Here is a 15,884-nt window from a genome sequence, read left to right as displayed (position 1 = left end):
TCCCTCAATCCCACCTGACTGCAAGGACGTGGCCGGCGCCGTTATTGACAATGTATAAATAGAGGCACTGAATTATGCACACTGAAGAAGATTATGGCCAATCCCAGCCGAACTTCTAGTTGATTCTTTGTGCATTTTCACTGACTTCGGTCAATCACGGAATAGCAACCATTGATATGTGTAGTCAGTCTAAGCTAAGCTAAGCTAAGCTAAGCTAATTCTAAAATCAAATTTATAAAGGAATTATCCAACGAACCAGCGGAAATAACATAAACTGTACACATTACACTATTTTGACGTAAACCCAATTTACATAACTTTTTTTGTACGAAGTTTGTAAATTAAGTTAAGACGATTCAATGAAAAATACTGTACTGGAATGATGTATTTTTTTCGTGAAAATAAAGTAATTTGTTGTGATCATTTGCTTTGCAATTGAAACATCTTAACCCTATAACACAGTAATACGTATGATTGTGCGATATTTGCCAGAAAACCATTCGCCAGAAAACTAGTCGCCATAATGATATCCGCCAGAAAGTACAATATGTCGGAATGTACATTCGATGATCAACATCACCATTTTCAACTTAATAAATTGAGTAAGGTTTTCTTCAATAGTTGTACAGGAAATTAAGTTTTGGAAGATTTCACAAGAGTTTCTCCCTTCTTTTCATCATAAGGAGTTCATTAAATTTTTGTTTTTTTTTTCTTAAAGACTAGTTCACTGTGACGAACCACCTTTGAGTTCGGACGCGCTTTCGTAGCGCTCTTGTAAATATTTTATACAACTAGACTTCTGACCCCGGGCCCGCGCACGTACCAGTCAGTCCGTATTTCAATTGGATATATTTCTTTTCTACTTTTGACAACATAGCTCTGCGAGTTTCTCGTGCTTAGCCAGTAATTGCAATTAAACTTTTTTTTAACCCGCGACGCGAGCGTAGTAAAGTAAATTTTTTGTTACCCCCGTGTGTGAAGTGTGGTCATATCAAACATGCCGTGCGGAGTGAAGTCTTGCAGCGTCAACGACGACCACCTTCTATGGAGGTGTACTTATTGCGAAAAAAAATACCACGCTGCGACCAGTATTCGTCTGAAATAGGCATCTGAAGGTCTCCCATCTGATCCTGAGCATTTGCTTCGAATCTTCAAGGAGGTACATCAAAAATATGGACTGGACCCTGGAATCGTATCGGAAATATCTGTCCAGCGAGAGGATTCATCGTCTTCAGCAGCTGCTTGAGAGTGGCTCAAAATTCCACCTGCAGTTTCCGAGTTTTCGGAAATAATGACACCTTTCGTCAAGAAAGTAGAAACTCTGCTACCTGACCCACATAGTAATGTAAGTATTACTAATAATCCAAAAATTTCTTCGTCTTCTCAACAGTATGCGACTGAAATGCTGGTATGTTGCATCTGGTGTAATTTCAATCGCATGAAAATCTCAGCCAAAATAAAGGAAATTCAACAAAAACTTTTATCTTCTTACAATGTAATTCTTGGAAGAGTAGTGTGTGATCCTTTGACCGTGACGCTTGCTCCTGCGGGGGCGGGTGAAGCGATCATGTTATGCGCGTAGTGCAATGAAAAAGTGTATAGTATTTTGCGGTAAGCTCAGTGTGGCGACGAAAAAAAAACAGCCTTACATCCAGGTAAAATCGTTCTTTATTCTTTATTATTATTTACTCACCTATTACCACTTGAAACTAAATACGTGCCAGGGTCGAAAATTTAATTTTAATTTTCGATTCTGGAAGTGTAAATACATTTCATATATCCATTTGATATCTGGGTGTTTTTATGCGGGGCTTACTGTAAATGAAAATGACCTCAGAATGTGTGTGTATTTACTGCAATCTTGAAATGGGTCGTTGGAATTTCAGTAGAGCTATCACCTTTCATCTCCCGGGCTAAAATTGTCTGCATATATAAAGATATCGAAGGGTATCAATAAATACATGCATACAATTTTCTTCCATAAAAGCACTGCCGGTCAGTGGGAGGTGGATTGTATACACACACACACACACACACACACACACACACACACACACACACACACACACACTTACAATGTAATTCTTGGAACTGAAACTAGCTGAGACGAAAGCGTAAGAAGCGAAGAAATTTATGGAAACAATTCTAATGTATTTAGGCACGACCGAAATTTGCAACACTGTAATAAGAAGTCCGGTGGTGGGGTCCTCATAGCCATCAATGCAGACTTTATTTCTGAAGAAATTGAAACTTTCAAATACAAAGAAATCGAAAATATTTGGGCTAAAGCTCTAATTAATGGAGAAACGCATATTTTTTCATCCGTGTATTTTTCACCTGAACATGCTAACAAACATTCTTTTGAATTATTCTTCAAAATTGTCGAAACTATTATTTCAAATATGGAACCTGAAGTAAAACTGCTTATTTATGGCGACTTTAATCAACGCAATGCCGACTTCATTCGAGATAATGAAAATGAATCACTTTTACTCCCAGTCGTAGGCGAAGACAGTACATTACAATTTTTATTCGACAAAATATCATATTTTGGCCTAATTCAAATTAATCACGTAAAAAAACCAGCAAAGTTCTTACTTGGACCTCTTATTTACAAACTGCACTGCAGATTTCTGTGTGTATACATCATTATCACCTCTATGTAAAGATTATGTATTTCACACTGCAATTGAATACTCAATCTTCATACATGAAACTTCTCTCCCCAGCGACTGAGTGTACGATGAAGTGCCGGAATACAATAAAGCAAATTACAAAGAAGCCAAACGTAGACTATGTACAAACAATTGGCAACATGTTATAAGTATTGAAGGAAATGAAGACATCGAAGTAGACAAATTCCATTCAATTATTCAACAAATAAAATAATGAAACTGTGCCAACAAGAAGAAGAAGACGTATACAAAATAACAAATTACCGGTGTGGTTTAGCTCACAACTAAAAAACCTAAAGAACAAGAAACAGAAAGCGCATAAATTATACAAAAAAGAAAATACTGCCACGAACTTACAAAATTATCATGACATATGTAACCAACTCAACTCAGTCATTAACTCCGCACATTGAGAATATAATCATAAGGTCGAATCCGAAGTCAAATCATGTCCTAAGGGCTTTTTAATTATGTAAACAATAAATTAAAAAGTAGCAATTTCCCTTCGCGAATGCATTTTGACGGAAACGTAGGAGAAAACTCTTCCGATATCTGCAACCTCTTTGCAGATTTCTTCCAAGAAGTGTATACCACTTACTCCGAAGAAGACCGCGACCGCAATTTCTTTTCTTTTTTTCCCAGAAATTTCTAATAGTATATCTATTGCAAAGCTATCACAACAAGAAATCTTATCGTCACTAGAAAACCTGGACGCATCAAAGGGAGCAGGACCGGATGGCATTGCACCCGTGTTCTTCAAAAATCTCTCAGAAGAATTTACCCTTCCCTTAGAACGCTTTTTCAACATGTCTCTAAATAATCGAAAATTCCCGGAAGCTTGGAAATCCTCGTATTTGGTGCCTGTTTTAAAAATCAGGTACAAAATCTGATATACGGAACTATCGTGGAATCGCCATTATCTCCTGTATCCCCAAACTCTTCAAATCTCTCGCGAACGACAAAATTTTCCTACAAGTCCTGGCTTTTTCAAAGGCCGCTCAACATCTTCCAATCTGCTAGAATACCGTTTTGACTCATATTCCGAACACTTAAGGCCAACAGTGACTTCAAATGCATCTGATTGGCATAAATTGGCTGATATTTGTGTAAATTTTAATTTCTTCGCAAAGTCTAACTGTAAGCTGTTGGGTGTACCAATAATAATGTTGATTTAATTAGTTTTAGTATTGTTTTTACGTAAAAGTGAGGAACAACATTTTGATTCAAATGCCGAACACTGTGTTTATTCTGTCTCATATTCCGAACACCTTGATTCAAATTCCGAACAGCAGGAATAAAACGTGTTCAAATGAATAATTTCGCAAATAAGTTTATCTGAGCTTGTTCTACTGGTCTCAAACTAGAGAATCATCACTACTCCCGCGGTAAAAAATATTTTGGAGACGTTAAAATTGAATTGAAATTGACTGCCATTTCCTTGTTATTTGGTGACATATTTCAGCGAAACATTTCAACCGAATCGCCATACAAAAACCGAGTGTTCGGAATTTGAGACAAAACGGTATGTATTTTTCATTCTCAACGCAATGGACAATGGCAAGCACGTAGAAGCCCTCTTCACTGACTTCAGTAAGGCATTTGACCGAATAGACATACCATTATTAATCTTCAAATTGCACAAAAATAGGAATGGAGCCAGGACTCTTGAGTTAGATCCAGTCATATCTATCAGATCGGAAACAAATAGTGCGCTTTCAAAATAAATTATCAGCACTCATTTCTGTAACCTCTAGAGTACCACAAGGTTCTCATTTAGGTCCACTTCTTTTTATGTTGTATGTAAACGACATTTCCTTTTTTCTTAGAAAAATAAAATGTCTTATATATGCAGACGACATGAAGCTCTTCATGGAAGTAAATAATTCCAGCGAAGCAGAAGAATTCCAGAATGACATTAACTTATTCTTTACTTGGTGCAAAAAAAGTCTACTCCAACTTAATATAAAAAATGTAATTCTATAGCATTTAGTCGAAAATATGTAACACCTCCAATTGAAATATTTTTAAGAAATCAAGTAGTGCAGAAGTGCGAGAGTGAGAACTACTGTGGTCCACCGTCTGGCCGAGATAAAACCACTCGAGGAGCGCTTTGATGACTCGATCGTTAGATTTAGGGCTCGTTGCCACCAATCTGGCCAGCAGGCCATCCGGGACCTCGTTCCCCCCGTAGGTTATCAAATTTTTATCGGTAGTCTTGTAAATAGTAGTTAGAATATAGAATTGTTATTTTAAGGAAAACTACCAGAGCCCATAAGGCCAACTATACCACAAGGGTAAAACCAAAGACAAATTAAAGACCTCCACGTGCCTTGCAGTTGCCTAAAATTTTATGGCTCATAAAGTAATCTAGAATGCCGTGAAAAGTGTACTGCGATCTGTCAAACTTGGGTACCTTTTGCACTACCGAGGGACCAAATGCAGTACTAGAAGTGGTACTCAATCTGAGCTCAAGTGGGACGGACCTGGTAAAACCACTATGAAACCAACAAAAAACAAAACAACCTAGCAAACAAAGATGAAGGACCACTGGGTCAACCACTTAAATTGTGAACTATTACATAATATCAATTGAAATAAACTTGAATTTAACAACAAACAACTAAAGCCCATCAATTATCAGGGCTTCTCATATTTTCGATGTTTTTACGACAGCTACTGATAACGTTTTTCCTTTATTATGGGAGTCAGTGGTCTACGGTTTAACTGCTCCAATTTCTATGAAGTACTACTAGAAGTCAGATGAGTTGTCAAGCGACGTATTAACCCAATTTCTTTTGAAATAAAAAACACTTGAAGTGAGTGTCATGAATAGCACACAGATTCCTAATTTCAGAAATACAGAAAAAATCAGAAAAATCCTCAGAACTAGCGAATGTTGTAATTTTCTTAAATGGTTTCAAAAGCCCAAGAAGACGATCATTTATTTCCATTCATACTCCGTTCAATTCTTCATAGAAACTTTCTTCTTCTTCTTTCTGGCGTTACGTCCCCACTGGGACAGAGCCTGCTTCTCAGCTTAGTGTTATTATGAGCACTTCCACAGTTATTAACTGAGAGCATACTTTGCCAATGACCATTTTTGCATGCGTATATCGTGTGGCAGGTACGATGATACTCTATGCCCTGGGAAGTCGAGAACATTTCCAACCCGAAAATATCCTCGACCGGTGGGATTCGAACCCACGACCCTCAGCTTGGTCTTGCTGAATAGCTGCGCGTTTACCGCTACGGCTATCTGGGTCCTTTAACTTTAACGATTTGAAAAAAAAATGACGAACATACGAGTGTTGTTCGGCTGAATATTAAGACTTTATTCAGCCGAATATTCGTTTGGACGAATACTAATATTTTAACTATTCGGTATTTGGCCAAAGGCCGAATAGTGCTATTTCTCTTATCTATATTGTTTATCAATAGTTACGCTATTGGACAAGAAAGTAGACTAAGTCTACAATATAGAAATGAATTAGTTTATGTTGAATTCGTCGAAAATTTGTGGTGCTCTACAGACATCATGAGTGTTAAAGGGTTAAATTGTCCCTAAAAGCACAACTGTCCAATATCATGTTTAAATATATCATCCCACCCTGCATTTAAATTCAAAATCTTACCTAAATCGATGAATATTGCATGCTGATGTTCGGTCAAGCTTTTCAGCAACGTTTGGTATGGTGTATGGTAGTTGGGGAAGTTGGAAACATCCACCGGTGCCGTGTTGAACGAGTGCTGATTGGCCAGGAACATCCACACTTCACCCCGTTTCGCACGTGGCACTCCGTTTTTGATTGCTTGATAGAGCACCTTCGGATCCTTTCGAGTCTGCACCGCCTCGGTCGATTGAGCGCTCAGGAAATTGTCCCAAATTTCCGCGGCTTGCCTATCACAGCTGGTAATCTCATCGTACTCCAATTTGATGCGCTTGATCTCGTTGGATTTTATAGCGTTCTGCCGGGCTTGTAGGCTGGCGTTCTCCTTGTCCATCCGATTGAGAATTATGGTCTGCTTGATGGCAACGCGCCACAGCTCGCGAAGCTCTTCCCGAGTTCGTCTTCTGTTGCACACTTGTGGAGCTCGTAGCGGGGACATGTACTCATCACCGGAGACCTTCATATTCTTTGATGGCGTGACGACGCGGTGCAACATTGCTTGTCTCCACGACCCGGTATGGTTGGAGTTCTCGCGTGGGCTGTTTCCCACTTTTATGAATCTGTAATGTTAAATTCATTGTTATTAGCTAATTAATACCATTATTCAAACATTCAAACTTACATGTCCATCATTGGCGATTTCAGTTGGGGAGCGTTCGGTGCAACACCGAAGTCTGAATTCTTCCGACTCAAAGAAGGGCTCGAGCCAATAGTAGATGCACGAGATCTTGATTGTGGCTCTAGATCGTTTGAAGTTCTCAGATCTCCAGAAGAGCTGGAGTCTCTGATAGATACGCCTCCTAGGTCATCTTTGCTTGTGCGTCTTTTCAGTAGATGATCAAAAGAGCTGGTCAACGAACGCTTGGCTTTCATGAAGATACCGCTGCCACCCAGGTATTGGTTCAAAAACTCAGTTCTATGCTCAACCGTATCGTGTACGTGTCTTTGTTGCTTTGATTCACAGTGCGCTCTCAGTAACATCATAAGAAATTGATTTTGCTCGCCAATGCTGTGTCCAGGAGCTTTCTCGGCGCCATGGTATTTCTCCATGACTAACCGCTGTTCGTCCTCTGCCAGTGTAGATTCTATTCGCTTGAAAATCATGTATTGTGTCTTTTTATCGCTCAACCCCTCCACATCCGAGCACAGTTTGTGATACCACAGCATAGGACAATGCTCACAGGAGTAGATTTGCGCAGCTGCCTTGTCTTTTTGTTTCTGCTCCGAGCATACCATGAACGCCTGTGAGATAGCAATGATGATCTCGTCTGCCACGTTCTCCGATTGGCATTTGAAAACGTATCCGATGTATCCGTCGTTGTTCACGTCCCGGCAGATTATACCGAAATGGTCTGCATTTTTCTGGCCTTGGGCGCAGCTGGCTACGTCACGGAACTCTTTGTGCAGCAGAACTTGCTTACGGTCGGGACTGATCAGCCGCAGGTCGCTTTGACCGATCAGAAATACCATCGTGCGATTTTGCTCTACAACCGGGATGGCACCGATCGAGGCCGATCGGTCACGGCGTACGGGGGCTCTGTAAAGGGGACAATGTCATATTAGTCATTGTGAACATGGACAAAATTGAGGAAAAAGCTGCTACGACTGAAGCGCTGAAAAGCTACAGAAAAAATGTTTTGCCGATTTAAGCTAGGTAAGTCGCTGACTTTCATCTATCGTTAGTGCTGCAATGATTCATTTTTAGTGTTTGCTTCGCTGAACAGTGAATATTGCATGCTTCTTTTAATATATTGCATATATGATGCAATCGTTCATTGAAATGTGTGTACGCCTAAACGCTTATTGTAGTGTAAATGGTCTGATCCGTGATCACTAAGCAGTTGTTAATTCGACTTGAATGGATTTATTTCCTAAGTGTACAGTGAATGATATTGACTAGTTATTGAAACAATTAAACTGTTTTTTAGGTAAGCTATTTTATCATGCATGGCATTTTATCAGATTCATTACTTTGTTTCTTGTTTTGTTCCATATTTTATTATCACATGGGAAGCTCAAGACCCTACAAATTTGAAGAAGTAAATCTCAAATTTCACTCCATATATTTGAACATTTACCACTATATTTGAATATATGTATTGCACAATCCATTAAATTTTCAGCTTCATCAGTCCATTAACACTCGAGATTTGCTTCGAGTTTCAATGATAATTATTAATGCAATGCTTCTCAACCGGTGGTCCGCGGACCCCTAGAGGGCATGATTACTTCTCTCTTTGTAAATAATTGTATTTTTTGATAGATGAATAAAGGCGAGGAAGCGATTGGCTTAGATTTTTAATATGCCAAGTATTTTAAAAAAAATGTTCTTTTTTATCCAGTTCATTGTTTAAAATTGTGATTGAGTGCAGAGGCGCGTCCACGTTCAAAACCATGGGTAGGACAAACGTTGGTAAATATTTTGTTCACAGTGAAGCTAAAACAAAATAAACCCTGGACTAAAAATTGAAAGTTACTACATTTGAGAAGAAAAATTCTCCAAGAATTTTGTTTATTATACCTCAAGAATACAACCTGGATTTTACCAAAGAAAACCACAGAAATGGAGTTTCTCTAAATTATTTCAGAAATCATCTGAATTCCTCCAAAAACTCTTTGAAGTTTTTTTCAAGACATAGTCGAAGTTTCCCGGTCGAAACGTCTACTACAATTAAATCAATAATTTCTCCAGAAATTTCTAGGGGATTCTTTTAAAATTGTCTTTAACGATTAAAATAAGATATTAATCAGGGATTTCTCCAAAGATACTTTCAGTAATTGCTCCAAAGATTTCTTCTAAGATTGCTACAGAAAAGTATTGAAAGTTTTTTTTAGGAATTTTTCTAGCAATTTCTCTAGGGAAATGCCAAGAAAATTGTCCTATGAAATAAATCCGTGAATTATTTTAAAAGAAAACCCTAAGGTAATCACTGATTAAACTAAAGTAAGTTTCCATGTTACTCTTATTTACCAAAGGTCTCTGAAATAACTTCAGGGATATTGAGGAAGTTTTAGAAGATTTTATGGATTATTTGCTATGGTAATCCATCTATCATCTATCATATCTAGTATTTTGTTTGATTTTCTTAATAAATTTCTTGAAAAACATTAGACAGAATCTGTATAGAAATTTGTGTAGGAATGATCGGAAAAATAATAGGAAAAATGGCTGTAGTATAAACTGGTGATATAACCTATATGAACCTTTGAAGATTGCATGGGATTTTTTTGAAAAACTTTTTAAAAAATCTTTGATTACACTGCAGGAACAATACTTGGATGGAATGCTGGAAAAAATCCTAGAAAAAAACAATGATTTGTTCGAAGAACTTTTCAAATAATTTTGAATTTCTGGGAGGAAACGTGGATGAATTCTTGAAGGAACCACCACGAACAGGCTGAAGAATTCTAGCAAGGTTTCTTGAAAAAAAAAAAACACTGAAGCTAGTTTTCTTCGAACACTCTGGAATAAACCTTTGTGGATTTCCTCGGAAAAAATTCTGTAGAAGAATTTCTGGAAAGATGCCTGTAGGAGACTCTGGAAGTTTAAGGTGGAGAGGAATCCAAGCCAATCCTCAAATTTTCAAGAGCACAAATCTGGAGAACCAAACATCCGTTTAAGCTAAGTTTTCAGCTCTTGGTCACTACCAGCTAGTGGTTTGGCTTCGATTCATCTTCAACTTAATAAATAAAATCACTATGATGATTTCTGAATCTTTTCCTCTGGGAATATTCTGATAATTCTGTTTGATTATGTATGGATGTTCCAGAAACTTCTCGATAATTACTTCAGGTAATATGTCACTGAACATATGAAGAGTTTTTCGTAGGTATTTTTAAGAAACTATTCAGAAATGCTATAGAGGATTGCTTCATTTGTTTTCCTAGCGGTTAAAGAAGTTTCTTGTAGCAATTATTACAGCTAATTTCCCATAATTTTCACCAGATATTCTCAATCGCTCTTTTCACGTGCCAGAACTTATGCAGCCAGGATCATGCACAATCCATATCATACTTTACTAGACATTATTAAAGTAATGTAAGCATTTCCTCCAAAATTAGTAAAATCTTATATTATGAATTTTACCATGGGAATTTTCGCGTTGAACTTCTACAGTTCTACCACAATAACTAAGAATAGTCCCTCAAAAAAAGTTTGTCTATAATTTCTCAAAAGACGTGGGTTCTGCATCAATCTGTTCACCAAAGTATTGATGTTTGCGTTTTGCGTGCAAATTCAGTCTAAGGTGTCGGCCAGGGTAGACGCGTCACGCGAAACGACGCGAAAATCCTTTGGAGTTTGACATTTCATTATTGATAATTGTTATTCCTTCCCATGCAATTTTCGCTTCGATTCGCAATTCGCGTCTACCCTGGCCGCGCCCTAACTGGGTTTCAAGTGCGGTAACACGAAGTAACCAAAGGATACTAAGCAACCATGTTCCATATCACCACTAGCCTAGCAAAAAAAAGCAATGTTTGACTTCGCCTTCCTTGTTAAAATTCTTACCGAGTTTAGTGTTCCCGCATTTGATATTTGCATTTCAAACGCACACAGCAATATCATGAAACTTAAGGGTTCCTGCAAAACATTTTTTAAGGTGTTAGGTACAAATCTTCAGTAAACATTATATCCGTTTTATCGCCAATCGTTGTTCATTATAAAAGACAAAGAAAAAGGAATAAGAATTTTAGTAATATTGCTGTGTGCGTTTGAAATGCAAATATCAAATACGGGAACACCAAATGCGGTAAGATTTTCCACAAGAAATGCGATGTCAAAGATATGTTTTTCTATCTAGGTCAGCGGTGATTTAGACAATCGTTGCTAGGAGTCCTTTGATTGGTTTGTGTTACCGCATTTGGAGGACATTTAGTCAAGATTTGCACCTCAAATGCAAACAGCAATAATAAGAAATTTTACAGTCAATAATTGAATTTTCTGACAATAATTTAATATTTTTTTCCAAATTCAATTAAGCTGAAATTACCAAAAAAAATCTTTAGAAGTTCTTCAAAATTTGTTTTGTTTGTGTGACTCTAAAAATCCTTTATCAATTGTATATGGACATTGATTGATTCGTAGAGTAATTTGTGAAAAAAATCCTAAGAGATTATTGAGGTATTCCTGGAGAGTGGATAAATCTATAATTGTACTTGTTTTTAATTATGAATACTTGTTTTTAATTATGAATACTTGTTTTTAATTATGAATCGTGGTTTACGGCTAATCAGCCGATTGGAAGTTTAACAACTACCGGAAAGCTAAACATTACATATAGTTTTGCAATTGGATTAAATGGACAAATTGATGTGAAGTTTTGCGAAAAAGTTACACGTCTTCTCAGTGAGAATATAATTGTAGATATTCATTTATGGTTAAATCCCGAGATTAACATCAGAAAAACTTAATGAAGTAATTTCTAGAACTGGAAAGAACACCATATGCTATTTCCGGAAAAGTTTTTTGAGAAGTACAAGATTGAATTGCAGCTCTTAGTAAGCCTGTTGAAAAATATCTTTGAAAAATCCCCAGAGGAATCACTAGTGCTGTTCGAAGAAAAAATCTCTGGAAAATACTTGGATGAATCTCTGGTGAATTTTTCGGAAGAATACTAGGACGATAATCCAAGGGAAATATGATGTAATATTCAAAAGAACAAATTGCTCAGAAAATTTTTGAGTATTTTCACGGAAGAGTTTTTTGAAAAAACAGATGAACTTATTTCGCTAGAAACATTATAGGAGTGTTTGCTTTCTTTTTATTGTTTGGAAGGCTTTTTTAAAGAAATTTTGAAATATTATTTCCTTGAGCTTGATTGGCTACTCCAGTATCGCCAGATCAGCTGCACTTACAAAAGGAACCAACCAGATGACTGCTTGGGAATAACAGACACCCTCAGTGTGTAAGTGCTGGTGATCTTCTATTTTAGGCAGCAATGGCGCCTGCCACGTCAGAATGCAGACCAATGAGGGGAAGGGGAAGGAATTGATGATGCATTAAATTTGCTCCCACAGTAGACCGTATATACCACTGCGTCTACTCCAGTTCATGCGGGAAAGTGTAGGGCTGGTATATTTTTTATGACAGAAAGGCTTTTTGTTTGGTTAGCAGACCTCCTATGTATCAGGTGCAAGGAAAGGCGTGCTATAGAGATGGAAGAGTGGAAGCTTAGGGAAATGGTTTTTCGTCCGTCTCAGGTTCTATAGGGTTCTAACTAACCTAGGTTCTAGGTTCTAACTGTGATAAATTAGGAGTAGAGAAGCAGGTGAAGGGGCCTTCCTTAGCCGAGTGGTTAGAGCCCGCGGCTATAAAGCAAAGCCATGCTGAAGGTGTATGGGTTCGATTCCCGGTCAATCCAGGATCTTTTCGTAAAGGAAATTTCCTTGACTCCCCTGGGCATAGAGTATCATCGTACCTGCCACACGATATACGTATGCGAAAATGGCAAATTTGGCAAAGAAAGCTCTTAGTTAATAACTGTGGAAGTGCTCATAAGAACACTACGTTGAGAAGCAGGCTCTGTCCCAGTGAGGACATAAATGCCAAGAAGAAGAAGAAGAAGGTGAAAGATACAACTAAAAAGTGCGAGGAAAGTGACGGGCCTGGGATTGAACCCCTGACCTTCTACTTACGAAACAAAAGCGGTACCCATTAGATCACCAACCCCGTCCGAAATTTTGATATATTATTTCCGGAAGAAGAACATTTAGAGAATTTTCTGTGACAAAAAAGCAGATAGATCTGCGCTTTATGAAGAACTTCTTTGCGGAATGGCTAAGAACACTTTCCCAATTGAATCTTGTTTGATCGCTTAAGTAAATTTTGTGGAATAATAGGAGGAATCTTGAAGGAAGTTCTGGATATTTTTAGCTGCGATTTTTTCAAGTAATCCTTGAAAATTTTCCAAAAGTTTCTGATAGGTTTGGTGCAGGAATATGTAGGAACACTTTAGGAAGGAACCTCGAAGCCAAAATTGAAAAAAATGTTGATGAACTCTCTGAAGAATTTGTTTATAGAATTCTTGCTTGGTGATTCTAAAAACAATTTTGGTGAGATTCCTAGAATTTTTTGTATTATTTCTTCGAGAAACCTTCAGTCATTCCCAAAAATTCTAAACAAATTTTTAATGAACAGCCAGATCGTATTTTAATAAAAGTGAAATGTTTTATGGAGAAATGTTTAAATGATTTCTAAAGCATTCTCTGCCGGGATTCTACAAGTGATGTTTTTAAACAATTCGTAGAGATTATTCGGGAAAAGTTCTGATAAGATCAGAAAGCTTAAAGAAACTTTGGGAAAATTTTGTTGAATGAAAAGCTACTGATTCTGGGAAAGATTTTCCGAGGGAATCCCAGGAGGAATGCCTAATCACGAGTTTGCCCAACCCAATATTGAGAAGGTGACGTAAGCTGAAAGGATACGGTGGGCAGGACATGTTGTTAGAATTTCGAACAGGAACCTCACAATGATGATTTTCGCATCAGATCCGGCTGGTACAAGGGCTAGATGTATGTAGACGAAGTGTACAATAATTTGGCGAGCGTGGGCAGCAACCGATAAGGGATAGCTTCTGCTATCGACCGAGAATTGGACGTGAAATTGTTGAGTCAGTGTTATCTGTTTAAAGCCTGATTTGCTACTGAAAAGGAATCGCTAAAGAAATTTATCGCCGATTCCTTGCAGAAATTTTCTACAGCGACTCCCGTTTGAACTGACATCTCATTTCAACTGCGTACTGCGATCAGAAAAAAAGCGCTTGCTTGATCGATTCCTTGCAGGAATTTCCCATGCATCAAGATAGGCCAAGAAATTACTTGTCAGCAGCGAATCAGGCTTTAAGGCCGGTTTGCTACTGACAAGAAAAGGAATCGCCTATCTCGATGCGTGGAAAATTTCTGCCAAGAAATGGTCAAGAAAATCACTTTTTTCTGATCGCAGTACGCAGTTGAGAAGAAATGTCACTTCAAAGGGGGCTCTCTATAAGAAATTTCTTGACCCTTTCAGTCAAGGAATTCCTTTACTTTTCTTGAGCGAAACAGCATACTTAGCTTTAGTCGTTAGAGCTAAGTATGCTGTTTAGCTCAAGAAAAGTAAAGAAATTCCTTAACTGAATGGGTCAAGAAATTTTTTACAGAGAGCCTCATTTGAAATGACATTTCTTCTCAGCAGCGTACTGCAATCAGAAAAAAATGAATTTCTGAGCCATTTCTGGGAAGACATTTTCCACGCATCGAGATAGCCGATTCCTTTTCTTGTCAGTAGCAAACCAGTCTTAACTAAATAAATCAATAATTGAACAACTAAGAAAACGCGATCTGTGGCTAGAGGTGGTACAATCCGACATTAAGGGATTGTTATACTGTAATGTAATGTTATACCGATTGGAGATCCTAAAAAGTAGGATATCGATTGTAATTATATTACGCTAACTTAGTTTTGGCTATACCCCTTCATAAACAGATAATATATCGAACATCCCATTTTTAACTCCTGTTTACACTTTTCATTGCACTCATAATCTAAATGAATAAATTAATGATGTAGAGACGTCTGTGCAATGTGCAATGCAGAGAAATTTCGATGATCAGCATTGAAGGCTCTATTTTATGACTTGTTGGCATGAATGTAAACTCTAAAATATAGCGCAAAAATCAAATTTGAATATGAAATTATACAAACATTCAATTATAATAAACATGCGAAGCCATTCCAAGATGTGCTCTATCGGTTGCCTGAACACGTGCTTGTTAACAATGCCTAAACTTACTCTTCATCAGAAGATGATTTTGAATCTTTCTGTGTCGGCGGATGTGAGACAGATCTTTGAATATCACTAGCCTTTGAACATTCAGTGTTGTCGATTTTCCCAGTGTCTGATTCCTCCTTCGACGAGTCATCGCTAAACGGTGTTGAGTGTGGAAAAGTGCATTCAGTGAATCATAAAACCGACAACGAAACAATAGAGAACACGATGTGAAACTCGTACTTTTGGTGCTGTCTTTGCGTGTTATGTATTGAACAACAATCAAAGTTAAAAGTTAACTTCTAATACCATGACCCCACAGTTATGGATCAAATAGTGTGGAGTCCAACCTATAAAATTCAATAAAACGACATGGAAAACGTAAAATTGTAATTTAAAAGCACGAATCGAATCGTTCCAAATTGGAACTTCGGTTAGTAAACTGTTTTGAGTGTAATATTTACATAGGATTGCATAAAAATTAAAAATTGTGTCGGTTCCTGAAAACCATATTATGGATCAATTTTCATATTATGGATCAAATTGTGACATATTATGGATCAGTGCGCAAAATCAAGAGATTTTCAACTCAATGCATCTGTATTGCATGGTATGGCAAAAGTTAACAATGTGTCATATATTACTGCAAAAAATATCAGTGTTAGAGCTGGAAACAAGGGTAAAATGCCATTTTTATTGTGATACTGCATTGTAGTAACTGAGACATGAACTGTTTCCGCTCCACACCAAGTTTTCCACCCATTTTTGTCTGCTAAAATATGAAATTTACAAAC

The 15,884-nt window shown here is 37.5% G+C and overlaps 1 protein-coding gene across 12 annotated transcripts in view; it reads right to left on the bottom strand.

Moving 5' to 3' along the window:
- The window catches only part of LOC5579950 (TBC1 domain family member 4), a 119,600-nt gene that overhangs the window by 12,731 nt on the left and 90,985 nt on the right, over positions 1 to 15,884 (bottom strand). For 11 of the 12 annotated variants that reach the window (XM_021854323.1, XM_021854326.1, XM_021854325.1 and 8 more), the window contains 3 exons: positions 15,115 to 15,246; positions 6,966 to 7,880; positions 6,308 to 6,903 (listed from right to left, as the gene is read on the bottom strand). In XM_021854323.1, coding sequence (XP_021710015.1) covers positions 6,308 to 6,903; positions 6,966 to 7,880; positions 15,115 to 15,246 — 1,643 coding nt within the window. The remainder of the gene's footprint in view (positions 1 to 6,307; positions 6,904 to 6,965; positions 7,881 to 15,114; positions 15,247 to 15,884) is intronic. The other variant, XM_021854324.1, reaches the window with a different exon arrangement.

Source organism: Aedes aegypti, chromosome 3 (assembly GCF_002204515.2).
Source record: "Aedes aegypti strain LVP_AGWG chromosome 3, AaegL5.0 Primary Assembly, whole genome shotgun sequence".
Classification (NCBI taxonomy): domain Eukaryota; kingdom Metazoa; phylum Arthropoda; class Insecta; order Diptera; family Culicidae; genus Aedes; species Aedes aegypti.
This window is presented reverse-complemented; position numbering and strand designations above follow the sequence as displayed.